The sequence below is a fragment of the Populus trichocarpa genome, chromosome 15, assembly GCF_000002775.5.
Source record: "Populus trichocarpa isolate Nisqually-1 chromosome 15, P.trichocarpa_v4.1, whole genome shotgun sequence".
Lineage (NCBI taxonomy): Eukaryota > Viridiplantae > Streptophyta > Magnoliopsida > Malpighiales > Salicaceae > Populus > Populus trichocarpa.
In genome coordinates this window covers 7,173,027-7,200,913 of record NC_037299.2, presented here as the reverse complement: position 1 = coordinate 7,200,913, position 27,887 = coordinate 7,173,027, and the positions used below count along the sequence as shown (strand labels likewise).

Below are 27,887 nucleotides of genomic sequence, written 5' to 3'. Positions count from 1 at the left end.
GAATAATGATAAATAAATTAAAAAATGGACATTACCATTAAGATTAGGAAAATAAATATTTAAGTGCATCAAAATATAAAAAACATCATAGAAAATATATTTAATTTGAATACGATTTTTCTCTGAAAATAAAAACCAGTATAATATAAACACATTTTCTAGTATTCTGAGTTATATAAGTGTTATGAAACTTTAAGAAATGAACATGTATTTTTTTTTTTCATTAAAAAACTGAAAAAAGAGAAGAAAACTAAAAAGAATAAAGGAAAATTGTTTTTTTTTTTTTTTTTTTGCTAACACAGTTTTAGGCCCAATTGAAAGTAGTTACACGGTGATATTTTTAATGCACAATAAAGACTGCGCCAACCAGTTCAAGCCAAGCCCACAAAACTAGAGAGGAACACAGAAAAAGGCTTGCATTTTATCCTCACAATACTAGTCTCCATAGTTCACAAGATCTCATCCCCTCACTCGCCCCCGAATTCATGTCTCTCTTCATAGCCAATGGCAATGGTGGTGGAGGCAGAATCCTCTACACCAACCCCACGAGACACCACCCTTACACCCACACTCCATGCCGTCCTCAATTCCTGTTTCCACTCAGAAGATCACCTCAAGATCACCTCCATATAGTCTCAGCTTCCAACAAGAAACTTTCCTCTGTCTCTAGAATTGGCAAGTTTGACAGCAAGAACAGGAGGAAGCTCAACTACTTCGACCAAAGACCAAGAAGAGAATAAAAGGGATGGTAGTGGTGGTGATGAAAATGTTAATGGTGAAGTTAAAAATGTTAGCACAAGTGTTGGTGAGAATTATGATGGCTATTTCTTGCCAGAGCTTCCTGGGGATGAGCCTGATTTCTGGGAAGGCCCACAGTGGGATGGTTTTGGTTTCTTCGTGCAGTATATGTGGGCTTTTGGTATTGTTTTTGCGGTATGATATGCCTGTCTACTTTTATCTTTTGTTCAAGTATTGTTGCTCTTGTTTCTGGCTTTCTGCTGCTAATTATAGTTATTTGCCTCATATGCATCGTATATTTCCATTTTCTGGCTTTTTGCTTGAAAAAGATTGTAAATACGACTATAACTTACCAATTTCTTATCCTATGCTATTGACGGGGTGAATCTATTGACCACTAGAAATTTAAGTTGAATCTAGTTATAGTCAATTGAGTGTGGATTGTTTCTAACATTGCCCAACAAACTGTGGGTAAAGAAAATTTAGTTTTTAGACTTGAGATTCAGAGTACTGGTTGTACTTTCGAGAATGATTACTTAAGTTGTTATTATATGTGATCTAGGAACTTTTTGTTCTCTGTCCCTGTTATGATCTCAGATATCTCATATGCAATTACAACTATCAACTACTTATAGACATACTCCAACAATTCTTAGAAATCAATGGGTAGAAGATTTTTTGTATGGTTTCAAGTTGCTGCAAATTAGTACTCCATTTGTGTATGAATTTAGGATACATTTGGTATTATGTAATGAAATGTAATGTAATGGAAGAATAAAAGGGTGATCCTTTGTTTCTTTAATACATTTGATTGTGTTTTACTTTTACCGGTGCATGATCTGGCTAAAATGGGAAGAAAAATGGAAACCGAATACGAAGAGAAGATACAGATAGAGAAATGTTTTTGGATATTCGAGGATAGAATTTTCTAACACGGAATACTGGTTTTCTTGCTATTTGACTAGCTATGACCAAGGTAAGCCAAGGTTATGAAAGTTTTCTTCTTTACTATTTCTTTCACTTCCGAAAGAAAAGAAGAAAAAGAATAAGCGCATGGAAGCTGGAAACTATCTCTGCTTGACCTCTGTGCATGTCAAGCTTACGACGGCTGAGAACCCTTAATTCAGTTTGGATAGTGAAAAATTTGAAGCTACTTCTTATAGAAGCCTATCTATTCAAGACTTTTGGCTTGCAGCTTTAATTGGTGTGAATGATTTCTGCTACTTTATCTCCAGTAGTAGATTCCTCTCTCAGTTTAGATTAGTGGAAGTAGTTTCTTTGTTACTCTTCAGGGCTAATGTTCTACTTATCTTTGTCAGCTAGTTGCATGTGGGATTGCCGTGGCTACGTACAATGGAGGGGCAGCGGATTTTAAGGAGACACCTGCATACAAAGAGTCAATCCAGTCGCGGGATCTTTTAGAAGAACCTGAAGCATCTAATTCTGACGTCTTCGACTCCAATCCAACTGAGGTGGCACCTAGTTTGGAATAGTCACTCTATAATGAATGTGAAGAATCTCTACTTCTGGACTATGATATAGATCCTACAAAAGAATGTCCTTGATTGACAGGGTAATGCTTCTATTTTGTAACTTTTCAAATGTATGTATGTATGTAATTATTTTGTGAGATATTGATATAGAAAAATTCCTAGTATGAGTTCAGTTTACTAGCACACACTATTTTTGTGTGGTTGTCTGAAATTCTCTCTTTCAGTTTCTATGCGAGTCTTCTGATTTGCTGAACTTGGAAAGAGTTTTCAACTGAAAACTTGAGGGTTGATAGGAAGGGGGGATTTGACCTAATTCTTCCATTCTTAACTAGGGAAACCATAAGGGAAATTATTTGGAATAGGACTTTTGGGAAGAAATGGTTAAAGACTCGGCATTTTCAAGATATTCAAGTTGTATGTATATGCACGTCCATTCGTGGCAAAGAAAAGAAGCAGCTGTTAGCTCGAAGCAGCTTAGGAAAAGTAGCGTCCGGAGTCTCTCAAGTAAGGGAAAAAACTCAAAGTGGAATGGGAAAATCATATTGATACTTTCATCTTGACAAAAAAATTGCTAGGTAATTTCCGGCTGTTCTCTTTGTTCGTTGTCTACCTGCTACTCAAATGTATTTTCATAGACTCCTGCTCACTTTGAGTGATAAGTGGCATTTTGGGTTGAGGTGGTATTCAAGGTTTCATGTCTTATGATTAAAGTATAGCAACCGTGTAGTTTGGCTGCGATTTCATGATTGCATAGCCTTCTGCAATAAAATCACTGGAGGTTAAAAAATGCCGTTCAAGCACTTACCTTTTACACTCCAAACTGGTTAACCTTTCTAATACAGGTGCAATCATCCATAGGAAACAACTGTTTAAAACCAGCACTGTATTATCCCAAATACTAAGACTAAGAATACCAATATAGGATAAACACAACATGCTTATTATTAACCTAGACCCAACGAAATGCTTTTTGATAAAGAAACGACTGCCAGAGTCACCAGAAGCATCAAGGAACCTTCTGCCTCCAACTTAACACCAGTACTCCGATGAAATCCGATTCCCATGATGGAGGATCTTGGCTCCCCTTCAACCACAGGAGAAGCTGAGTTCCAAAAGAAAACAAGAAGCATGGTCAGGAAAGAAAAATAAAAAACCAGACTCAGATTGTTAATAAAATCACTTTCTACTTCTGAACACTGATAAGGGGACCATCATTCTGTAATGATAATAAAGGGTTCACCTAAGAACGAAATTAGTGGATGCAAAGCCAAATTAATATTATGAATACCAGCAAAAGAATAGTCGGTGTGTCTCCCAACAGAAGAATTGGAGGGTGCTCCCGGGTAAACTTGAGAAGCAGGTGGACTAGAGAGGACCTGAGGGGTCCCTGATTCACCAAGAAATTGCGAAGTTTTAGCACACATAGTAGTAAATAAAATTCATAATGAGAAAATAAAAGAAAAAAAGTTAAATCTTTCTAGTCTTGAAAATGGGATTTGAATTATGGTAAAGAACAACAGCCTCTATGATCTAGAATGTTCAGATTGAATATTATATACCTGAACAGGCAGCAATGTTAATTTGCACGTTGCAAAGAGCAGGCAGCTCCAGGGCTAAGGTGCGATTAATTGGGAAAGAGCTCAAGTTGGTGTCTTCGAGCAAGAGGCAAATGCAACCAGGCTGCTCCTGGTAGAGTTGGTTGAGGTTGTCACAGCAAGGTTGAACTGGTGTCTGAGCGATGCCTTGAACAAATGGGGCACATGGGGCCAGTGGTAGCAGCCTTGGAGTGCAATCAGTTACTGTTGGGTCAGTGGGGATGGGGGGATTTTGTGAGAGGATTGTGGGTGGAAGGGAAATGAGAAGAAGCAAAACTAGTGAAGTAATTGCAATGGTAGGAGGCTCAGAGTACAGGGAGGCCATGATGTGCTGTTTTGGATAGAAAATCTAGGGTTAGAAAGATGACTAAATAAGCTGAGAGTGCATTTAGAGTGTGAGTTGTTACATGCATGGTGTGTGTTCTACATGCACTTCTTGTTCATTTCTTCCACCTAACTAGCTAGCTGTACATCTAAATTCAAGATAATATATATATGAGATATGTTGAAAGACTAGAAATTGGCATGTTTGAACCAATTGTCTTACTAGTGCAAGTTCCGAATGACATGATCATGCTAGCTGTTCTTACCAGATCTGCGTCTCATCTTCTTCCTTCAAAATGAAACTGGATTAATAATGCCATGCAAGTATAATCTTTTATCTATTACAATTCACAGCAATGCTTATAGGTAGAGAGTATGCCCTCCATGCTATTTAATCGTACTACATGTTTAATTATATATATATAAAGATAAAATATATCTCATCCATACGAATTACGAGTAAATTAATTTCGATCAAATCCAATACTGAATATTGAATTTTCAAAACAAAAAATATGCGGCTCTGAGCTAATGGGAGGAGGGCATTATAGCAGCAGGGGTCCTGATAGCCTTTATGCAAAAGGAAAGGCAGTAAATTGTTGTTACAAATAATTTGTCTGAACTTTGGGGCAAATGATTCAAACTCAAGATTAAATTTCAAGGACAGAACATCCAGGAAGTTTTGATCTGGTATGTATAATACATAAAAGTGTTCAGCCTTTTCAAAATGGTAGAAATAATTTTTGGGATGCCTCTTCTTGAAAAATAGCTACTTGCTTGTTAGCATCATCATTCAACTCCAAGGACAAAACGTTTTTCCTAATTTTCTTATAGAAACAATAATTTAGGCTTTTAGAATAGATCTTAAAGTTCAAGTAACCTGCATGCCCATGAACTCTCTTCCATTGAAAAGATAGATGATGTAATTTTTTAACCTGAGTGCTATTCACCATGCACATATAGCAGCTACTTGTGAGTATTCAGAAACGTATAATTGTCGAGCTATAACATCAAGTACAAACTTCACATCTGATTCTGTCAAAGCAGTAAAATCTGCTCCCACTGGCTGTTGCGTGCATTTATTGAGGAGGGGGCAAAAGAAAATTAAACAACAAAAGATGGATTAAAAAGAAGTTCTCTTTATTCCCTTGTCAACATGGCACTAGGCTTGCATCTATTTGTTCTGCCATCACATGCTCCATCTCAATCAACTTTGCCGTCTCAACGACTAAAGATATCATTTCTCTATAAAAAATGGTCCATTTATTGGGTTGCTACTAGCTATAACATGAGGATGAATCCATGAACTTACAATGGAATTTTGGGCTGAGAAGGGGCTTGCTAAACTTACAATCTACAAACATGTAAGACCACCGCTTCGTCGAATCATCTCAGCTCCTGTTATCTCCTCGCAGAAACCTCTGGTGCGTTCTCTCTGTTGATCTGATTCATTTGATGTAAATGGATCATAGACATAAGGGAGCTTGTTTGCTTTTACTTATGGTAAATAATTCTGGTGATGGTTGTAGGTTCAGGAAGTTGTTTTAGCAGCCGAATTGCGATGCCCCAGCTGCCAAAAGAGGGTGAATGATGCAATTTCAAGTATTGAAGGCAAATGTTAATTGATCAACTCTTAATTTGTCCCCAACACTATAAGAATTTTATGCATTTAGATTCAACTAAAAGAGATGCTAAATTTTCATTAACTCGAAGATATAGTGTGTATGCACACATAAATACATAGTTGATTTCCCTAATGGAGGATATATGTCTGCAGATTTGGAATCTATTGTGGTGCATGTGGTAGAAAAGAAAGTGACACTCACTCCTAAATCTGTCGCTGAAGGTTCTTCGACAAGAGTCCCTGCTGTCTTCAACAACCTAGCCTACAAAACGTTAAGGAATCCTCTACTTTCTTACCACGTATAGTTGATTTCAAAATCAGCATGATATCAAATATAAATACTATTATTGTATCTTTTATGATAGGACTAATAAAGCAAGGTCTGTTGTGTTTGGATTTGTAAGCTAATCTGACATAATGCCTTACAATATAGAATTAAATCATCTAATGAGTAGAAACCTCAATGAGACATTTTTACGCTTTCATGCCTTTTAAATTATGTAAAACCAACTCCTGAAACTCAACTCATGATGAGTGTCAAGTGTTCTGGTTTCATCCTCTATTCCTGTTGATTAGTTGAAAGCAGCAAAGTGCTTGTTGACAAAATGAGGATTGCCTTAATAATTGGTGACCACTTCCCTCATTTTTTGCAGCATCTATAGAGTTAAGAATATAGCAGAGAAGACTAGAGTTTTAATTTGTTTCTCCCTTGTATTCCGCTTTTCTCCTTTCTGGAGAAGAATTAAGTATATACATTAAAGGGATGCTCTCCTTTGTTGTTCATGCAATATATATTAAAAACAAGGCAAAGAAGTCAAGAACAACGGGTAAACAACGCTGCCATCACCACGCCTTACCTCTCTATTAACAACTGGAGAATCAGATTCCAAAAATAATAAGAAATAAAATAAAATAAAAAGTTGTGCTGATACTTCATAATCTAGATATCCCATTCATTTGCCTTTCTATCGTCCGTTTGGCATCGACACGTTTGGATTCCAAAAGAAGCTCCTCTCTAGCCAGTTAAATATTCAGGACAGAAAAGGCAACATTAAAATGCCATATATCACACAATATACACATTAGGCAAGCATTTTGCAGCAACTTGGATTGAAGTTATCGCATTAATTTTCTGATTTGTTTATGAACTTATGCAGTTTTTCTGCATGGTGCTTAGGATCAACATTGATTGCAATGCATGTTACAGGAAAGTAAGGAAAGCCCTTCTTGATATGCAAGGTATACATATTTTCATTACCGCCTATTTTACAAAGATATATCCTCTCTTTTAAAAGAGTAACCAAAGATAGAATAATAACCCAGCATACTCGAGTTCAGTCAAGCTGAGCCCAGATATATATAGGTCTCATGAGCTGCCAAACCCACCATCTAATACGAACCTCGTGATGATGCAACTCACAATCAAGATTATGATCTAATCCTGAAATGACGAAAGAGGTCTGCTAGGAGTGTGACACAATGAAAACCTATCCCAAGGTATCAGCACTACTGGAATAAAGTCAAATGACATCACGAAATCAGATAATCTTTGATAAGTCAGATTCAGTTCGTTCAAGAACCAAATAATGTAAGAATCTCTCTCACACATTAAACTAAAAAGTTCAAATTTATTATTCATCAAAACTTTTGAAATTTAGGCTTTACATGTGTTTAAATAGTTCTAAGAAATTAACCTTAATGGATATATACTGTTGTGGACTAAATTGACCCAGTTACAAAAACTAGCCCAAAACCTTTACTAGTAAGCCTAAACCCTGATCTGAACAAGCCTTGAATATCGGCTAAAAACTAAAGTTTTAATTAATCTCAAACATAGATATAATAATGAAAACAAGTCTAGATATTATCTTGTTGGTGACACAAAACAAGATAAAATATCTTAATTTCCTAACTTAAATAACTCTTAGTTGAGATCTACCTTCCTAGATACTTTAGGATTGCTTAACCAACTTTCAAAGTCCTTTAATGCTAGGAAATCTCATTTGAATAGGAATTTAATTGCTAAAGTCTTCTTTCCTTGTAAAAGTAAGATTTCTTTTTAGAACATAGAAAACAATCTTAGAAATTAATTCCTCTTGCAGCCACCCATCACTTTCATTCCTTGACTAGGAGAATTAAATATTTGGCATTAAATGATCCTTTCAAGTGTAAGATTCGGATATTATAGCCCCTTTTAGTTTCCTTGCATGATTAGAAAACTTCCTCCTTTATTGTTAAATATTCTCCTAAATAATAGGGACAATAATGAACGAATTTTCCTTTCAATTTTAGGAGAATATTTTGTTGATCCATGTAAGAAAAGGATCCTAGCATATTAATTAGCCCAAGCCAACTTTGGACTCCAAGTGGCCCAAACTCATACTCATTAATAGAACCCGAATTAGACCTAATACAAGCTCCCATCAAGCCTACGTTTTTGCCTAAATCAAACCCATACATGGGCTGACCTAATTTGGCCGAATGAATCACCAAAGAGATCGGACCAAACCCATCATCATGCACAAAGCAAGGCTGACTAAAACTATCCCATGCCAAAAACCCATTGTAAACCCCAAGAAAAATAAAGGTTGAATATAAATTTATTGCAGAAATTTATTGCAAACTAACTACTTGGGAAATAAAATTGAAGAAATTCATGCATATGGTTAAATAAAAACAAGAATTCAGAAATTTTTGAATATAAATTTCCGAGCGAAATAATTCGAGACATTATAAATAAACTCCGTAATGTTGAGGGTTGGATTTAATTGAAGGAAATAATACACTTAAAGGAAATGGGGCCTAAGTGCAAATAAGAGAAATTATAGAGTATAAATACTCCTCTCTTCACCAAAAATCTACAGCAACCATAAAGAAAAAAAAGGAGGAGATTTTGTATCTATTCTTGCAAATCAAGAGAGAAACACCAAATTTCAAGAACCCATCCAAGATCAAGGGTTTATATGTAGAATAAACACTTAGGGGCAAGGAATTAACAAGAAAATTTTGAACAAAAGAGGGAGGGGAGTGTCGACTATCCATAGGAAAAGGGGGAGTCGAAAATCTTCGATTGGTTGAAGATCGAAACCTTGATTCTTACCGGGTAAGATGTTCTAATCATGGTTCTATAAGTCATTTCAAATTCGATTATGAATTGATGCCTTGATGTTGAATTAGAGATTAGGGTTCTTAGAGTTGAATTGGGGAAAATGTAATAGATGTTAAAATTAAGTTAATTCATGTGTTGTATATGATTGGGACATGAAACCATGATAATTTACCCAGAAAATGTAGTTTGTGAATGTTATGTGTGAATGGAAGGGGTGACAAATCTGGGCAGGCTCATCTCCTAACTTTCGATGAGATTTTGGGTAGGAGGATGAAGGAATTAGGAATAGGTTCCCGCATAGAAATTATAGTTTTGGATGTTGACTAACTAAGAAAATTGTTCTTGCTCAATTTGGAGCTATAGAACTCCAGTTATGGGTCACTAACCGAGACTGGATCACGACAGGCCCTATAGGGCAGTAGGTCTGATTCGTTGATGAGCAATTTTGACTGTCTTGGAGGCAAAACCGGGTGCACCTTCCTTCAAGGGACTTATATCCCCATATTTTAGCTTTCCAACGCGACTAACCTCGCTTGAAACGGAGTCTTAGAACTCCGGATATAGTTAAAAATCTGAGAAGAGGTCGGAATGCAACCTCTGTAGACAGTAACCATCCAATGTCTAGACAGTAACAGTTCAATACAATAACAAGACAAGATAGTAACGGTTGAATAGTAACAGTTCAAGACAGTAATGGTTGGACAGTAATAGTCAAATGTCTAGACAGTAACAGTTCAAGACAGTAACAATTCAAGACAGTAACGGTTAGACAGTAACAGTCCAATGGCTAGATAGTAATAGTTCAATGTCTAGGCAGTATTAGCTTAAGACAGTAACAGTCCAATGTCTAGACAATAACAGTTCAATGTCTAGATAGTAACGGTTCAATACAGTAACAGTTCAAGACAGTAACAGTTGGACAAAAACGGTTAGATAGTAATAGTCTAAGGTCTAGACATAACAGTTGGACAGTAACAGTTCGAGATTTAAACAGTAACAGTTCAAATATAAAAAAAGGAATGATAACTATGGTGGGACAAAGAATGACAATATTAATAGGTGTAATGAGAAAAACATAAAATATAAAGAAAAAAAATAAAAATGATTGAAAGAAAGACATATTAGCTGTTGATATGATTATTATAAAACATATTCCTGAATGAGAAAAATTTAAGAGATAAGCTTGTGATTTCAAGAGGGAGCATAGGTGTGGTGTAGCAGCAGCAGCAAGGGAGCACGAGTAGAGCTTCTACTGCAGGTAGGTGATCCGCACCTATACTTTCTAATTAAGTTCCATAATTTAATATGTTATTGATATGAAATGTGAAATTATTGAATGTTGGATATTATGTGAAAGGAGGAAAGTTGTGTAATGCTGTCGATATTTTGGATAGTATTCTGAATGTATGTGATTCGAGGTGAAATGTTGTTGTGTGAATTGTTAAGTGATGAAATTATCGCTAACAACGAAAATATGAGAAGTGTGATATGGGGCGTGGACTAGCATACATTTAGTATATGTTAGGATCCCAGGTAAGGGGATCGTCATGTTTGGACTAACATACATTTAATGTATGTTAGGATCCCGGGTAAAGGGATCCACATGTATTGGCTAACATATATTTAGTATATTTTAGGATCCCGGGTAAGGGGATCACCATGTATTGGCTAGCATACATTTAATGTATGTTAGGATCACCTTGCATCAACTCCTACGGGGTGATGATGATACTAGTGAAATTGGTATCGGTAATGTGTTAAGCGGAAATAATCATGGTTGATCTTATGAAATTTTGAATAGAGGTTGATAATGGAAGAGGAAACGATTTTTAGTAGTTGAATGAGAAAGAGTTTCCAATGAAAATCAGAAGGGAGAAGTGAATAAAATATGAATGCATGTTTGCCTTTTTAAATTTGACACGATCAAAGAGTTGATGTCTTATCCCAAGTGCAGGAGTGTCAATGTAATAAATAACTCGGCAAGACCGGGGTCGATCCACATGGAGGTCAACTATATAAATTACAAATAATATATATATAATATAATAAAACAAAGAATTAAATAGAACTTTGAGATGTGAGATTAATGTGAGGATTAAACAATGATAAAAACAATTGTCAAGGTTAGAGGATGCACTAATGATATTATAAATAAATATAATATAAACTCTTTTTATTACTCAACTAGAAACCACACAAAGGAGGTTCCAATCAGATGATTTATCCTTAATAGTTCATTATAAATTTTTAACATGATCATATTAATTATCTTATTTTAGTAACACCATACTTTTAAATATTGTCAGGAATTCATGATGCTAACTTATGTCAAATCAAGTTCCTCTCATAACAACGATGTCGGTCGAAGACTATGAAGGATCAAGCATTTATTGTACCAAGTGTTATACAATATAAATTTAGATTAATCATTTAACAAGGTATTAAGAATTACTAAGATAAAAAGATAAGGCATATTAATAACAAACTTTATTGGATATAAATATTAAAGTACATGTTGAGTTTATATTATACATATTCTAACACCATCAGTGAAACCTTTTCCCCTTGACATAATTAACTTAGCTAGACATGATGAAGAAGAAGAACATAAATAAACAAGATAAGAACATAATTATGATATAAGTTAACTAAGAGTACTAAAGGAAATGCAAAGCATAAACAAGAGATTAATATAACATGAAAGAAAACTTGAACATTACAAAGAGAGAAAGCAAGAGAATGATCTTGATCTGAAATTCGAGATGCCTAAATGAATGGCAAATGCCTTCTTTTATAAGCCAAAAGGAACTATTCATTTGGTAATTAACTATTAAATTAGTGGCCAACTAATAACTTAGTGGACTTGGTGGTTTTGATATGGATTTGTTTCTCGACGAAATGACATTTCTACAATCTGAATTTTGCAAAGTGGTATTCATGAAAGTTGTAGGAATCTGTCTTAGATTTCCACCAAAAGAAGAATGAGCTCATTTGGACTTCTAGAACCCGAGATGGACTGAACACTGAATAGTGTCTAGGCTGCAGGACAAATTCAGACTTCTCTTTTTCTGCTAAGATTTGGACTCTAAAACCGAATAATTGAGTCTTGGACTCTTCATGAATGTTTTAAGCCTATGTCTTAGCTTTTTAGCCATATAAACCAGACTAAAATCCAATATCTACAGCTCCAGATATGGACAAATGACTGTATAATATTGCAGTTTGAATTGAACCACCATCTATTTTCTAAACTTAGCCCTTTCTTTGTCCCTTCACTTTCAATAGTTACTCACATCAATCAATCCTTTGAAATGTGAGATATGCCCGCATTTAAAATGAGCATTTACCATAAATTAAAGCTATCTTATACTATCAGACTTGTTATTATAAAATATGCTTAAGTTAGGAAATTTAATGATACTTTAAGTGCAATATGATGATATAAAGTCTTAATGAGAATGCACTTTTAAGTACTAATCACACCCCCCAACCGGCTTATTACTAGTCTCTAGTAATTAAAGCGTTAAAGTAGAAAAACAATTTACAAAATTATGAAAACAAGACATTCATCATTTAACTTCCATTAATCTTTTCAAATAAACAAACTCTCATTAAATTTATATATCTGCTTCATACTTCTTAATCAAGATATTAATAAATCTTTCTTTTATGCTTAATATATCAACACATAGTTATGGGGCTTTACTTGGAAGAAAACACAATTTTGTTCTAATGTTTTTCTAAGGTTAACTTCCTTGGGTTGTGATTATTATCTTTTTTTATATCTATATATATACATATAACTTAAAACACAATGCATCTTTAACTCATGTAATGAACTTTAGGCTAATGACTCCCAGACCAGTTAGTCTTAGGGCATTAGGTGTTGAGACACCCCTACGAGCTTAGTAACTCGGGTTACAGATACTAAAATGTAGATAGTGCAATGTTTGATTCCCTTAAGCTTTTCTCCTCAACCCATGTAACAAGCACTGGGCCAATAACTCCTAAGTCAGTTGACTTTAGGGTATTAGGTGTTAAAACACCCCTTCGCGCTTAATTGCTTAGGCTAGGGAGGCTACAAAACCAAACTTATCTATATTTTTATTTATTTATTTTATTATATTTATTACCCTTTTTTTTTGCAAATTATATACTATCCATTTCCCTTAGTTGTTATCTTAACAAAAGAACATAAATAATGAAATAATCCAATGTGCAACCCACAATCATATGTTAAAGTGTGTGTGTGAAAATGAAGGTTTATAAATACTTGTTAAATGAGTATATGAGCAGAATCAAGTAATAACAATGCGAGAGTTTGTAAATCTGAATATTTCAAGAAGTGTGTGATAGACCTTGTTATGAATGTTTACTAAGATGCGTCTCAAGAGTCAATACTCCTTACTCTACCATCTTAACAATAACAACAAAAAGTTTCATCAAATAGTTTTAATAACAACAAAAAGGTTTTTTTTTAACTTACGACTACTACCCTCTCCCCTCAACCAAAATGAGAAATTGTCCTCAATGTTTTAAGGTAGAAAGGTAGAGTATAGAAGACATCACTTGAAGGAGCGACTACTGACAAACCTGAAACACACTTAAATAAAAATAAGAAATAACAAAACAGAAAAAAATATTATGTTATTAAGAAAATCAAAAGACACAAGTTTTTTCAAATTAAGGCTCAAATCCAATCTAAGCTTTTTACGGCTTTCCCTATTTGACCAGTCTATTCGACTAATGGAGGAATCAATTACAGGGATGAAAGCTTGCAATTGATTAATCAATTGTTCAGCAGTAGCAACAAAGATTATGATTTGTCGTGCCGAAGATGTAAGAAAATTATGTTCCACAACATGATCAAGAAAAGATAACAAATGATCATATAAAACCATTAACATTTAGCAAACCTATAGGTTTATGGTGAATGTTCAGTTGGGCCCAAGAGAAAATATGAAATATCTCTTCTAATGTGCCCAGACCACCTAGTAAGGCAATGAAGGCGCCAGCTTGATCAAACATTGTATCCATTCGTTTAGACATTGTGGAGACCTGCAGTTCCTCTCCAATTGTTTTTCCAATGAGATCCACTTTGGCTAAAGCTTTTGGAATGACACTCAAAACTTGACTGCCTCCTAAAAATGCAGCTGTTGACACACTCCCAATTAACCTAAGGTTGCCTCCCTCATACACTAAATGAATATTTCTCTCAGCTAGTACCTGACCAAGATGATTTGATGATTCTAAAAACTCATTTTCTTTCCCAGGACTGGATCCACAAAAAACACAAATATTTTTTATTTGATAACCTGAGGAACCTGCCATTTCTACACACTTCTGTATCTGTTAAATGTATGGGTTGAATAGAAATAAAAGGAAGGAAGAGAAGATTTTATAGATGAGAAATTAAAAATGCAATCATACCACCTATATATAGGCTAGCTGGAGTCTTTTTTTTTTTAGAACATGTGTATGTACAAGTAGTTGTGATTGTGGCTCACATCTTCCCTTGGTTTTACATCCAAGAACGGCTTAAACGCCCTCTATAGGTCAGGGATAAGCTTCCCATCTAGTTTTATTAAAAACTGACAAACATGGTCTTTTTTAGTTAGATTCCCAAGACTATGCCGATCATGTTCTTTATGAAAATGGGGCCATAAATCATGAATTGCACGATGCACATCTCCACTAGAATGCGTCTCAAGAGTTAATAGAAGATTAACTAAAGACTCCTTACTCAGGCCATCCTTAATGAATTGTATTTTATCTTCACAATTTATAAATACCATTCCTAAAGAACGACATTGTGTATTACAAGTCCATCTTGCACATCTGTGACAGACTTTCAGTGGTTTTGCACGATGTTTCTTTGCAAAAGTGCTTTTACCTATTCCAGGCATGTGCAAAAAAAAAAGAATTGAAAGACTCAATTAGCCAGCAAATATCTTTAGGAATTCTATGGTTCATTAACAACCTCAATCTTTCACACCTAGCACGGTAAATTTTTGTAATCATATTTTGAGGCAAAACAGGAAAATATTTTTTTAGTTTTTCAAGAGTGGTTTTCATTTTCAAATGAGAAGTGGAGAAGAGATGTAGAGAAAAAAGAAGGAGCAAGGAATTGAACAAATATATACACAGATATCAGTTATCATGGGAAACCGAAAGAACCGACTTAAAAGTCATGGAGTACTGTTATCCGCCATTTGACTGGGGTTGGAGAAAGACTATCAAAACAAAAGTCACACCAAAAAGAAACACAAAAACAATGTTAGAAAAACAAAATAATCAATCTTTATAAACAGGATCACCCAAACCAATGGACTCATCTTCACTAGGAAAATTATCAAAGTAAGTTTTCAAACGATGTCCATTTACCTTAAAGACATTGTCATTCTTCGGATTCTCAATATCAAAGGCCCCATAAGAATACACATGTTTCACAATAAATGGACCGCTCCATCTTGATCTTAGCTTTCCAGGAAATAAGTGGAGTCGAGAATTATAAAGCAAAACTTTTTGACCAACATCAAACGTTTTTCTCAAGATTCTCTTGTCATGAAACTCTTTGATTCTTGCTTTATGAATTTTTGAATTCTCATATGTATCATTTCTTATTTTCTCAAGCTCATTTATTTGTAACTTACGCAGCTGGCCAGCATCATCAAGTTTTGAATTAAAAGTTTTGATAACCCAATAAGCTTTATGTTCAAGTTCCACAAGCAAGTGACAAGATTTTCCATAAACCAACCTATAAGGTGACATACCTAATGTTGTTTTAAAAGCAGTTCGATAAGCCCAAATTGCATCATTAAGTCTTAAAGACCAGTCCTTCCGATTAGGGTTCACTGTTTTTTCCAGATTTGTTTGATCTCCCTATTAGCAAGTTCTACTTGTCCACTTGTCTGAGGATGATAAGGGGTGGCAACTTTGTGTGTGATTCCATATTTCTTCATTAAAGACTCAAATGGTTTGTTATAGAAATGTGTTCCACCGTCACTTATCATGGCTCGAGAGATTCCAAACCGACTCAAAATATTTTCTTTCAAAAACTTGATCACTGTTTTATGATCATTGTTTCGACTTGGAATTGCCTCTATCCATTTTGAAACATAATCTACTGTGACTAATATGTACACAAAACCAAATGATGGAGAAAATGGACCTATGAAATCTATACCCCAACAATCAAAGATTTCAATGACAATAATAGGATTTAAAGGCATCATGTGACGTTTTGAAATAGATCCTAACTTTTGACAATTTTCACAAGTTTTGCAGAATGCATGCGTGTCCTTGAAATGGTGGGCCAATAAAATCCACATTGTAAGATTTTTGCAGTCGTCTTCTTTGTTGAGAAATGACCCCCACATGCCTCAGAATGACAAAATTTAATAACACTATTTACCTCATTGTCGGGAATGCATCTTCGAAATATTTGATTAGGATAATATTTGAATAAGTAGGGTCATCCCAATAAAAGTTCTCCACTTCGTTCAAAAACTTTCTTTTGTCTTGGGTACTCCAATAAGCTGGCAAATCTCCTGTTGTAAGAAAATTGACAATATTAGCAAACCAAGGCATTGTAGAAATAAAAGGTAAAGATTCATCAGGAAAGTAATCATTGATTTGTGAGATGTCAGATGTAGAATCTTTTGTCAATCTTGACAAATGATTCGCAACAACATTTTCGGTGCCTTTCTGGTCCCTGACTTCTTCCTAAGAATAAATCATTTGCAAATCTTCAGATTCATTGAAGTCAGTTTTACTCAAAGTAGCTTCAAATTGATCATAAACTAATCTTAAATGAGATCTACTTCTTGTAAATCATTATCATATCCAGGTTGCTTGCAAATGTTAAAAATATTCATCTCTAATGTCATGTTTCCAAAAGATAACTTCATCAGTCCATTCCTACAATTAATCAATGCATTAGAGGTTGCAAGAAATGGACATCCTAAAATAACTGGAATTGAATTACATGCTTTAACAGGCTGTGTATCCAAGACAACAAAATCCACAGGATAAATGAATTTATCAACTTGTACTAACATATCTTTAACTATTCCTCTAGGCACCTTTACAGATCTATCAGCAAGTAAAAGAGTTACAGAATTTGATTTTAACTCACCTAGATTGAGACTTTGAAAAATCGAATATGGAAGTAAATTCACACTAGCTTCAAGATTAAGTAAAGCTCTTTCAATTTTATGTTCTCCAATAAAGCATGAAATTATAGGACAACCATGGTCTTTATATTTCAGAGCATTATTTTTTTGAAGAATGGCACTTACTTGTTCGGCTAAAAAGGCTTTCTTTTTCACATTCAGTTTTCTCTTCACAGTGAATAAGTCTTTCAAAAATTTAGCATAAGAAGGTACTTGTTTAATAGCACCCAATAAAGGTATATTGATCCTTACCTGTTTGAAAGTTTCAAAGATTTGAGAATTGTGATTGATTTTCCTTTGTTTGGTCATGGCATGAGGAAATGGAAGTGCTGGTGGGAATCAGTCTTTTCTTTGCAATGTTCAGGTTCAACCCCTTCCTTACCTTCAAAGACTAACTCATCTTCTTTCTCACAAGGTTTAAGAATGGGTTTTTCAATAACCTTACAACTACGGAGAGTAATGACTGATTTGACTTGATCCATGTGTTAGCTTCCGGAGCTACTTGGATTGTATTGCCCTTTGGGATTTTGTTGTGGTTGAGATGGAAACTTACATTTCTCCTTAAAACTAAGAGCAGATGTGAATTTTGCAAAAGTATCTTTTAAATCTGCTATGGTTTGAGCATATTGAGTGTTGATTGTCTCTTGCTTTTTAATGAATGCATGCAATGTTTCCTCAAGATTTCTTCTAGGAGGGGGAGCATAAGGAGGTGCATATCCTTGAGAATTTTGAAAATTATGGTGGGCTTGAAATGGTGGTTGTGAAGTTTGTGCATTATTGTTACCACTCTTCCAACTAAAATTTGGATGATTTCTCCAATCAGGGTTGTATGTTTGCAAGTATGGGTTATGATTTGGCTTTTGGAAACTATTTAAAGCATTGGCCTGTTCATAGAGACATTCCTTAAAAGAAGGCAAAGTCGGACAATCATTGGTTGAATGTTCATTCGTTTCACAGATTTGACACACAATGTCTTGAACAGATTTTAATTGATCACTCTTTTTAAATTCAAGTGCCTCGACTTTTCTAGCTAAAGATGCAAATTTGGCTTTGAGGTCACGATCTTCCCTATAGTTGTGCATTCCTCCACTAGATGTATGAGGTTGAGTTTTACCTGTTGCCTCACAAGTGCCTGTAGTGTCCTAATTTTGAGCATTTTCGACTAACAAGTCTAGGTACTCCATTGCTTCATCAGGGTCTTTATTTTCAAAAGTTTCATTGCACATCAATTCCACAATTTGCCTATTTTTAGGTGTTAACCCTTCATAAAAATGTGAAACCAATCTTCATGTTTCAAAACCATGATGAGGACAAGTATTAAGCAAGTTTCTATACCTATCATAACACTGGTAAAATGTTTCTCCTAGTTTTTGAGTGAAAGTGGTGATTTCTTTTGAAAGAGTTTGTTCTATGAGAAGGAAAAAACTTCTTCAAAAATTATTGTTGCATTTCATCCCAAGCATGAATGGATTAAGATTTTGTAGCCATGTTTTAACTTTATCTTTTAATGAAAAAGGAAAAAGCTTTAATCTGATGGTGTTCATGCTACAATTTAAGTCATTATAAGTGTTACAAACCTCTTCAAATTCTCTCAAATGCAAGTATGGATTTTCTAGATCTAAGCCATGAAAAGTAGGTAAAAGTTGAATAATGTCTGGCTTAAAATTGAAGTGAGATGCATCAGGAGGAAAAACTATACATGATGGTACAATTTTTGTTGTTGGATTCATGTGGTCTCTAAGTGTTCTAAAACGATTATTCACATTATGAAGTGACTGATTATCCTCTTCGGCCATGTTTTCAAATAAAGATGAAGATTTGCTACAAAGTCTACCACTTAATGTGCATGACCAAACTCTCATGCAAGTGCAGAAAAAAAAGAAGAAAAGAAAAAGAAAAGGAAGAAACAAAAATTAGAAAAACTATAAAAGTGAAAAGAAAAATAAAATATATAATTTATACAATAACTTACCTCTCCGGCAACGGTGCCAAAAACTTGACACGATCAAAGAGTTGATGTCTTATACCAAGTGCAGGAGTGTCAATGTAATAAATAACCCGGTAAGACCAGGGTCGATCCACAAGGAGGTCAACTATATAAATTACAAATAATATATATATATATATATATATATATATATATATAATAAAACAAAGAATTAAATAGAAATTTGAGATGTGAGATTAATATGAGGATTAAACAATGATAAAAACAATTGTCAAGGTTAGAGGATCCACTAATAGTATTAGAAATAAGTATAGTGTAAACTCTTTTTATTACTCAACTAGAAACCACACACAAAGGAGGTTCCAATCGAATGATTTATTCATTATAAATTTTTAACATGATCATATTAATTATCTTATTTTAGTAACACCATACTTTTAAATATTGTCAGGAATTCATGATGCTAACTTATGTCAAATCAAGTTCCTCTCAAAGCAACGATGTCGGTCAAAGACTATGAAGGATCAAACATTTATTTTACCAAGTGTTATACAACACAAATCTAGATTAATCATTTAACAAGTAAGCTATTAAGAACTAGTAAGATAAAAAGATAAGACATATTAATAACAAACTTTATTGGATATAAACATTGAAGTACATGTTGAGTTTATATTATACATATTCTAACACCATTAGTGAAACCTTTTCCCCTTGACATAATTAATTTAGCTAGACATGATGAAGAAGAAGAACATAAATAAACAAGATAAGAACATAATTATGATATAAGTTAACTAAGAGTACTAAAGGAAATGAAAAGCATAAACAAGAGATTAATATAACATGAAAGAAAACTTGAACATTACAAAGAGAGAAAGCAAGAAAATGATCTTGATCTGAAAACCGAGATGCCTAAATGAATGGAAAATGCCTTCTTTTATAGGCCAAAAGGAACTATTCATTTGGTAATTAACTATTGAATTAGTGGCCAACTAATAACTTAGTGGACTTGGTGGTTTTGGTATGGATTTGTTTCTCGATGAAATGACATTTCTACATTTCGAATTTTGCAAAGTAGTATTTATGAAAGTTGTAGGAATCTGTCTCAGCTTTCCATCAAAAGAAGAATGAGCTTATTTGGACTTCTAGAACCCGAGATATGGACTGAACACTGAATAGTGTTTGTGCTGCAGGACAGATTCAGACTTCTCCTTTTCTGCTAAGATTTGGACTCCAAAACATAATACTTAAGTCTTGGACTCTTCATGAATGTTTTAGGTCTATGTCTTAGCTTTTTAGCCATATAAACCAGACTAAAATCCAATATCTACAGCTCCAGATATGGACCAATGACTAAATAGTATTCTAGTTTGAATTGAACCAGCATCTCTTTTCTAAGCTTAGCCCTTTCTTTGTCCTTTCACTTTCAATAGTTACTCACATCAATCAATCCTTTGAATTGTGACATATGCCTGCATTTAAAATGAGCATTTACCATAAATTAAAGTTATCTTATACTATCAGACTTGTTATTATAAAACATGCTTAAGTTAGGAAATTTAATGATACTTTAAGTGCAATATGATGATATAAAGTCTTAATAAGAATGCACTTTGAAGTACTAATCAATATTCATGTTTCAATAATATGTATTTTGTTTTGGGACCCTCGCATGCATGATAGGAGTAGATCCTAGCTTATGTTCACTTTTTGTAATTCTAGGTTCTAGGGAGTATACCCTTGTATTTTGTAATATTACAACTTTTATATAACTTAATTTGTATAATCAATGTTTAAATTTGAATAGATAATCTTAACTCTGAATTTCATATGAATGTCACTACCAGAAATTTGCTCAATAGCAACGGATTTACCGACGGAATATTTCTGTCGGTAATTTGAGGTCGAAATTACCAATGAAAACTTTTCCGTCCGTAATTCAGTCGGTAACTACCGATGGCAAGTGTTCGTCGGTAGTTATCGACTGAATTACAGACAGAAAACGTTCCGAATTAAAATAAAAAAACGGGTAGCTGACGTGGAGGTTTTGGCGGGGTTATTTTTACCGATGGATTCAAAACGACAGCCCTATACAGTGACGTGACCGATTCGCCGTTTAAAATGGCAACGGAATCACCGAGGGATTCGAAATGGCAGATCCGTATGGTGACGTGACCGGTTCACCGCTTGAAATGCCGACAGAATCACTAAGGGATTCGAAATGGCAGATCCGTACGGTGACATGTCAATTTTTCCGTCAGAATAGCCGACGGAATCATCGACGGATTGTCCGTTAGGGAAATCGTCGAAAAAAGTTAATATATGCCCTCTCTGCCGATCCTCTCCTCCCCTATTTCTTCTTCTTCTTCCTAATCCCAACTCTCCCCATCTGCAAACAACCAGACCCCCCTCCTCCCCCTAAACAAAAATCTCCCTTATCTCAGCACAATAAGTTATATTTCTTGAAGTTTTGTGGTCACAGCATTCGTGTTCTGATTTACCGACGGATTTTATCAATTTTTTTAAGTAATTCTATCTTTTTAAATTTCAACATTTAAATGTCAATTTTATTGTTTTTTTAGTATATGTATTTTGTTAGTAGATGTACATGTTTTATTGTTATTTCTCAAACAAACTTGTAGTATATGAATGTATAATTCTATACCTGTTATGGTTTGTTTTAGATTTTGTAAGATTGTATTTGTTTGTAAATTGTTAAAACTTTATGGAATTACCGAATTACATGTGCTATTTTGAAATAATTAATAGCTTGCTTAATGAGTCCGTTTAAAGTTTTATCAATGGTATTGCGGACTGGTAATTTCCATAAATTTATATATATTAATTTGTATGGACGTTGATAAATGATAATGAATATTTAATATTTATGAGAAGTTGTGATTGGTTTGTTGGATAATCTCGAGGTAAAGTAATATTTTTGCAAGTTTATTTACCTAACTTAGTTAATTAATACATGATGTCATCATAATTTTATAGAGGTTCGATATAAGTCATGGATGATCGTTCATGGATGTATCGAGATTCACCCCAAGGATTGCGGATGATTGATTATTGTAACAGGGTTCAGGGTTTTATTAATTTCGCAACATCTATTCCCGGAAATTTTGCTGGAGGCGGTATTAGGTGTCCATGTAGGAAGTGTCAAAATAAAAAATATCTGCATCCAGATGTTGTAATGATGCATCTTCTACACAAAGGGTTTATAGAGAATTACCAGTGTTGGTATGCATATGGAGAAGTATTTGTTAGTAAGAGGAGAATGGGAGAAACGGTGGTTGGGTCTACTTCTAGTGCTAACAACGTGCATGAAGCGGCAAATGACAACACTAATCCTTACAGAAATATGGTTATGGATGCAATGAGAATGAATCAAGGTAATGTCAGTCAATGTCCAATCGTAGAAGAAGAACCTAATGCAGATGCAGCTAGGTTTTTTGATTTGTTGAAAGATTCTGACGAACCATTATGGGATGGCTGCACGAACCACAGTAAATTATCGGCCATAGCACAGGTGTTCACCATCAAGTCAGATCACGGGTTAAGTGAGGCCGGGTATGACAAGATTATTGAATGGGCGAGAAGCATTTTACCTGAGGGAACAGACTGAAAGAGAACTTCTATGCTGCGAAGTCTATGATGAAACCCCTCGGTTTAGGATACCAGAAAATTGACATGTGCCCTAATTTCTGCATGTTATACTACCTTGAAAATGCTGAGATGATCGAGTGCATGACATGCAGGCATTCCCATTACAAACCTAAAACTGGCAGGGGAAAGACTCTAGTGGCATATAAAAAACTTAGATACTTCCCGATCACACCTAGACTGCAGAGGTTATTCATGTCACCAAGGACTGCTGAGCATATCACATAGCACCAAGCACATGATGCGGTTGATGGAGTGATGGTGCATCCTTTTGACGGCGAAACGCTTTAACAGTGTTCATCCTCACTTTTCAGCTGAATTAAGGAATGTGCATCTTGGGTTGTGTACAGACGGATTCAACCTATTTGGGTCATTTGCTGCTCCTTATTCTTGTTGGCTAGTCATACTTATAGTTTATAACTTGCCACCGGGAATGTGTATGAGGTCGGAGTTCATGTTTTTATCTACTATCATACCCGGTCCAAGCAGCCCGGGGTGGAATATAGATGTTTGTCTTCGACCGTTGATTGATGAGTTGGCGCAGTTGTGGTCCTCCGGAGCTCTGACTTATGATATATCGAGGAAACAAATTTTTCTTATGAGGGATGCTTTGATGTGGACTATCAATGATTTTCCAACTTATGGAATGCTTTATGGTTGGAGCACGCATGGGAAACTCGCATGTCCATACTGCATGGAAAACAACAAGGCATTCACGCTAGCAAACGGAGGTAAAGCTTCTTTTTTTTACTGTCACCGTCGCTTCTTGCCACTTAATCACAGGTATAGAAAGAACAGAAAAGATTTCTTTGTTGGCAGAGTTGAAAACGATGTTGCATCCCCGCGTCTTTTTGGTGAAGAATTGCATGATGTTGTATCAGAGTACGGTGACATTGTGTTTGGCCTTCAATCAGGTAAGCAAAAGTTTCACCTACAATCTCTAGCAAGTTTTCTTATGAATCTTCATCAGTTTAAAACGTATGTGTTTCTTCTATTTCATTTTACTTTAGGGGTTTTTTTTTTGCTATTTTTTTTTGTTATGTTTTTTGTTTTGGTGTATTTTTTGTAATGTAGATAAAGTATTGAATTCGACACATTATTAAAGTAAGCATATTTGATTCCTAAAGTCTATAGTTTTTTTTTTGAATTTATTGAATATTTTTTATTGTTGTATTGGCATAATTATTATTAGTTAATTTGTTGAATATTTATTGTTAATATTGGATTTACCTTAGAATTAGTAATTGAATATGTTGGAATAATTATTAATTTTACTCTATTATTGCATGGTTTGTGTTTAATTTTTTCCATTTATTTTGATTGTTAGTCTAGAGTTTTTTTTGAATTTATTGTTTTGTTGTATTGGCATAATTATTGAATAATTTTTTGAATTGTAATTGTTAATGTTGAATTTACCTTAGTATTAGTAATTGAATATTTTGAAATAATTGTTAATTTTACTCTATTATTGCATGATTTATGTTTAATTTTTTCCATTAATTTTAATTGTTAGTCTAGAGTTTTTTTTATTTATTTATTGAATATATTTTATTGTTGTATTGGCATAATTATTGAATAATTTGTCGAATTGTAATTCTTAATGTTGAATTTACCTTAGGATTAGTAATTGAATATGTTGGAATAATTAGTATAGATTGGGTCAAATGATTGTGGCTATTGTTAATATGTGCAGGTTTGTGGATTTGGGTAGTATCCAGTATAGGGGAGGTGCTGTCGAATTTTTTTTTAACATTTGAATTTAATTATATAATTATTTGTATAAAATTGTGTAGTTGCGTAGAATGAAAACCAGAGCTGGTCGCTCATGTATGGTCGCAGCTAGTTAACGTCTAGCAGCGAGGATGATATTTCCTTAGGTGCCTCTCAAAAAGAGGCACCTACACCACCTGTGCCGTCAACCGATACTGCCTCTTCCAGCGCTACTTCACAGCGCAGAGGCGGCGTGCCTTCGCAGCGGAATCAATTTACCCGCAAGTACGAGGCACAGTGGAAGGACGACCTTTCAATGTAAGTTTGTTAAGGTTTTAGTTTTTTTAAAAAAACAAATTTCAACATAATTTATGAAGTAATCACTATTGAATTTATTTCATTTATTTTCAAGTTCACAAACATTGAGGCCGCCCGAGTAATATCATTGGCGTTTAAATCGTCGATGGAGATTCCATTGTTTCAATGGAGTCAGATATCCAAGCATCCTGAATGGATGCCTCAAATCAATGCATGGTTTGATAGATTTGAGGTTGGTGTTAATTTATAATTTTCAGCTTATTTCTAATAAATTATTAATATAATTGTAAATAAATTATTATTTTTATTTAAAATTAATTATTTATACACAGGACAAATTCTGCTGGGACAGTGAGCATAACACTATTGCGAGGAGGGTGTGGGAAAATCACGCGGCAACTAGGTAACATCGAAACAATACAAGATTTTTTTAGACAAAAATTTATGTTTTGAAATGTAATTTTTGGTTGCGTGAAGTAGGTTGCGTGATTTTTGGTATGAAGCACAAAAAAGGGCAAAAAAAACCGCGAGAGATAGGGGTTTCCAAGGATGGAACAATGTTGCGGTTTGGAGGGATTTCAAACCAATATACATCCCGGAAGATATATGGCCGCACTATCTTGAGCACGTGACGTCTGAGCGGTTCACACGACGCTTACAGTCCGGTGCTGGCAACCAGAATGGGCCAATTCATGGCTCGGTGACAACGCACACTGGCGGCTCCGTTCTGTTTGTTGTACATGCGAAACAGATGGTAAGATTAATTTAAATGAAATATATCGTTAAATTAAGTTGTTGTTAATAAATCTTTTTTCATTATAGGCTACGTCTCTTGGACGTGAGCCGAGCCCGATGGAGCTATTTGTGGAGACACACGTGCGGAGTCAAGACCACCAAAAGGGGGCGCAACAGTTCGTTGATTACCGTGCTCAACATTTCATGGTATGTTTGTTCAACCATTTTATTTTGTAAGTTATTATGTTTATTGAATTGAATATGATGATTACTTTTTTTTATTTTTAGGAGACCTATAATAATCGATTGAGGGAGAGATACGGGGACGATATTTTGACCCATCCGGAATTCGATTCGGAATTGTGGATGGAGGTTGGATCATCAGGTGGACCTGATAAAAATCGGGTTTACGGGCTCTCCAACACTACGGTCGACAACTTGCAGACGACCCGTAGTGTTTCAACCATTGGGAGCTCCCAATGAATATCGAGCTCCCAATCTAAGGAGTTTGTGGCCTTGCAGCAACGCACGACTCAGCTCACCAAAAAATACGACCACCTATCAGCGGAGTACACACAACTCAAAGCGTCTCATGAACAACAAAGAGCGGAGTCTGCATAACAAAAAGCGGCTTATGAACAGCTTCGCGAAGTGGTCATGAACATGGCAACACAGAGTGGAACATGTGCGCCTAATCCTTTTTGGCCGTATAACCACCAGCCTCCTCCTCCAGGATCTCCTCCTCCTCCTCCAGCTCCACCTTTATATTAATTTGTAATAAACATTACTTACCTTTAAAATTTCATTTAATATTTATTTTTGAAACACATTCAGTTTGTAATGAATATTATTTAACTTTGATTTTTTGTTTTTGATGTTTAATATAAATTTTATTTGCATAATTGGTTTTTATTACCATTAATTTATATAATTTTATATTATGTATTCTAAATAATATTTTAAAAACAAAATTAGAAAAAAACTATTACAAAGGGTTTTACCGACGGAATGAATCTGTCGGTATTTGACAGTAGCATTCACCGACGCATTTACAGATGGATATATTCGGTCGGTATTTCAAACACTCACCGACAGCTTTACCGACTGACTGAATCTGTCGGCATTTGACAATAGCTGCCACAATTACCGACGAATTTACAAACGGATATATTCGGTCGGTATTTCAAACACTCACCGACAAATTTACCGACGGTACGTAGCCATCGGTAAATCACGATATCACCGACGGAATAAAATCTGTCGGTATATTTTAAGCGGGAAACTTTTTTTTTTGGCGTGCAAATTCCGTTTTTAAAACCATCAGCAAATGGTTTTTTTGTGTTTCCGACCGATATAGCGACGGAATGGGGAATCACCGACGAAGGGAAAGCCGACGGACGTAATCTGTCGGTGAAGACGTCGGTAAATAAATCACCGACGAACTGCTAATCACACACCGACAAAATATTTCTGTCGGTAAAACTGTGAAATCTTGTAGTATGTGTCCATGTATACATGTTTATCTCATTTATTTCTCTATAATGATATTTGTTGTTCAATGTATGTTATAAATATTATGGTTGTGATGACGATGATGTTTATGGGATTGAGACCCAGGATGATTGGGTTGTTATTGAGTTATGAGATGTGAAATATTATAAGTGTAAACAGGTTAAATGTCGATAACTTGGGACCTCCTGATGTAGGGGAGACTGCCAAAATTTTAGTGAAAATTTGCTTAATCCCGGATATGGGGATGTTACACCTATCATGGCTAAATGTAACACAAGCTAAATTCCAAGGAAAAACACAATCTTGGCCGAATGACCTCCCCATCAAACCCAAGCACAAAATTGAAGGCCTTTCATGAGAAATCTATGGTTGAACTGTATCATTACCTCTCTCTTCAATAAGATTCGTCCTCGAATCTTTACTATGAATAATGGTTGTTTTATAGGCCTGCTGTTTAAGCCTTCAGAATCCTCTTCTTGCTAACACTTGCTTCCAATAACACTGTATGAATGTAGTGGCTGGTAAGGATTTATATAAGCATGCCTTACTAACCACTTACGTACATACCTTTAAATAATAACCACTACTGCCCTTTTTTGTTTTTTATGCTTGCGGCGTTATTCCTCCTTTTCCATCGAAGCTTGAAGGTTATAGAATAATCTTTTACTCTTCTCAACTTCTTGTTCTTAAACCCTTACACCAAGCCTTAGTTTTTTCCACTCTTGCTCTGGAATCCTCCTCCGTTCCATCTCCCTTGTTGAATACATGACAACTTTTATATATATGACATGTCACTAGGGGTATTCAAAAAAACTGATTAAACCAATTTTCAAAATCATAAATTCTAATAGGTCCGGTTCGGTTTCGGTTTTAAAACTGAAACCGACAAACCGAACCGGACCAACCAAAAACCCAAAGCTATACAAATTAAGAGGGGT

The 27,887-nt window shown here is 34.9% G+C and overlaps 2 protein-coding genes, 1 long non-coding RNA gene and 1 other non-coding gene across 5 annotated transcripts in view; 2 read left to right on the top strand and 2 right to left on the bottom strand.

The window, feature by feature from the left end:
- The first annotated feature begins 485 nt into the window (after positions 1-485).
- Positions 486-2,408, top strand: LOC18105704 (uncharacterized). Its single transcript, XR_008057478.1, has 2 exons — positions 486-933; positions 2,058-2,408. It is a non-coding gene; the product is annotated as an uncharacterized LOC18105704 (transcript).
- The window catches only part of LOC127904366 (uncharacterized), a 42,952-nt gene continuing 15,555 nt past the window's right edge, over positions 491-27,887 (bottom strand). Inside the window, exon 2 of the long non-coding RNA XR_008057479.1 lies at positions 491-623. This is a non-coding gene — a long non-coding RNA (uncharacterized LOC127904366). The remainder of the gene's footprint in view (positions 624-27,887) is intronic.
- LOC18105703 (non-specific lipid transfer protein GPI-anchored 10) lies at positions 3,005-4,464 on the bottom strand. The gene is made up of 3 exons (XM_006374297.3): positions 3,791-4,464; positions 3,520-3,618; positions 3,005-3,333 (listed from the first exon to the last, which is right to left on the bottom strand). Exons 1-3 carry the CDS (start codon positions 4,149-4,151, stop codon positions 3,176-3,178), a joined length of 618 nt encoding a protein of 205 aa, XP_006374359.1. The 5' UTR covers positions 4,152-4,464; the 3' UTR covers positions 3,005-3,175.
- On the top strand, positions 5,352-6,177 carry LOC18105701 (uncharacterized). 2 transcript variants are annotated; one of them, XM_006374295.3, is made up of 3 exons: positions 5,352-5,574; positions 5,680-5,752; positions 5,928-6,177. In XM_006374295.3, the coding sequence occupies exons 1-3, from the start codon at positions 5,464-5,466 to the stop codon at positions 6,077-6,079; spliced, it is 336 nt and encodes a 111-aa protein (XP_006374357.1). In that variant the 5' UTR covers positions 5,352-5,463; the 3' UTR covers positions 6,080-6,177. The 2 variants fall into 2 exon arrangements, with proteins under 2 accessions (XP_006374357.1, XP_024441769.1); XM_024586001.2 differs by having other exon boundaries at positions 5,358-5,574; positions 5,680-5,761.

Excerpts from the sequence above, each read along its gene's own strand:
- LOC18105701 (XM_024586001.2), top strand. The coding sequence starts at position 5,464 with ATGGAATTTTGGGCTGAGAAGGGGCTTGCTAAACTTACAATCTACAAA. Across the intron at positions 5,575-5,679 it reads TCTCCTCGCAGAAACCTCTG|GTTCAGGAAGTTGTTTTAGC; the intron begins GTGCGTTCTCTC and ends TGATGGTTGTAG. Across the intron at positions 5,762-5,927 it reads TGCAATTTCAAGTATTGAAG|ATTTGGAATCTATTGTGGTG; the intron begins GCAAATGTTAAT and ends ATATGTCTGCAG.
- LOC18105703 (XM_006374297.3), bottom strand. The coding sequence starts at position 4,151 with ATGGCCTCCCTGTACTCTGAGCCTCCTACCATTGCAATTACTTCACTA. Across the intron at positions 3,619-3,790 it reads TAACATTGCTGCCTGTTCAG|GGACCCCTCAGGTCCTCTCT; the intron begins GTATATAATATT and ends TTGGTGAATCAG. Across the intron at positions 3,334-3,519 it reads CACCGACTATTCTTTTGCTG|CTTCTCCTGTGGTTGAAGGG; the intron begins GTATTCATAATA and ends TTTGGAACTCAG.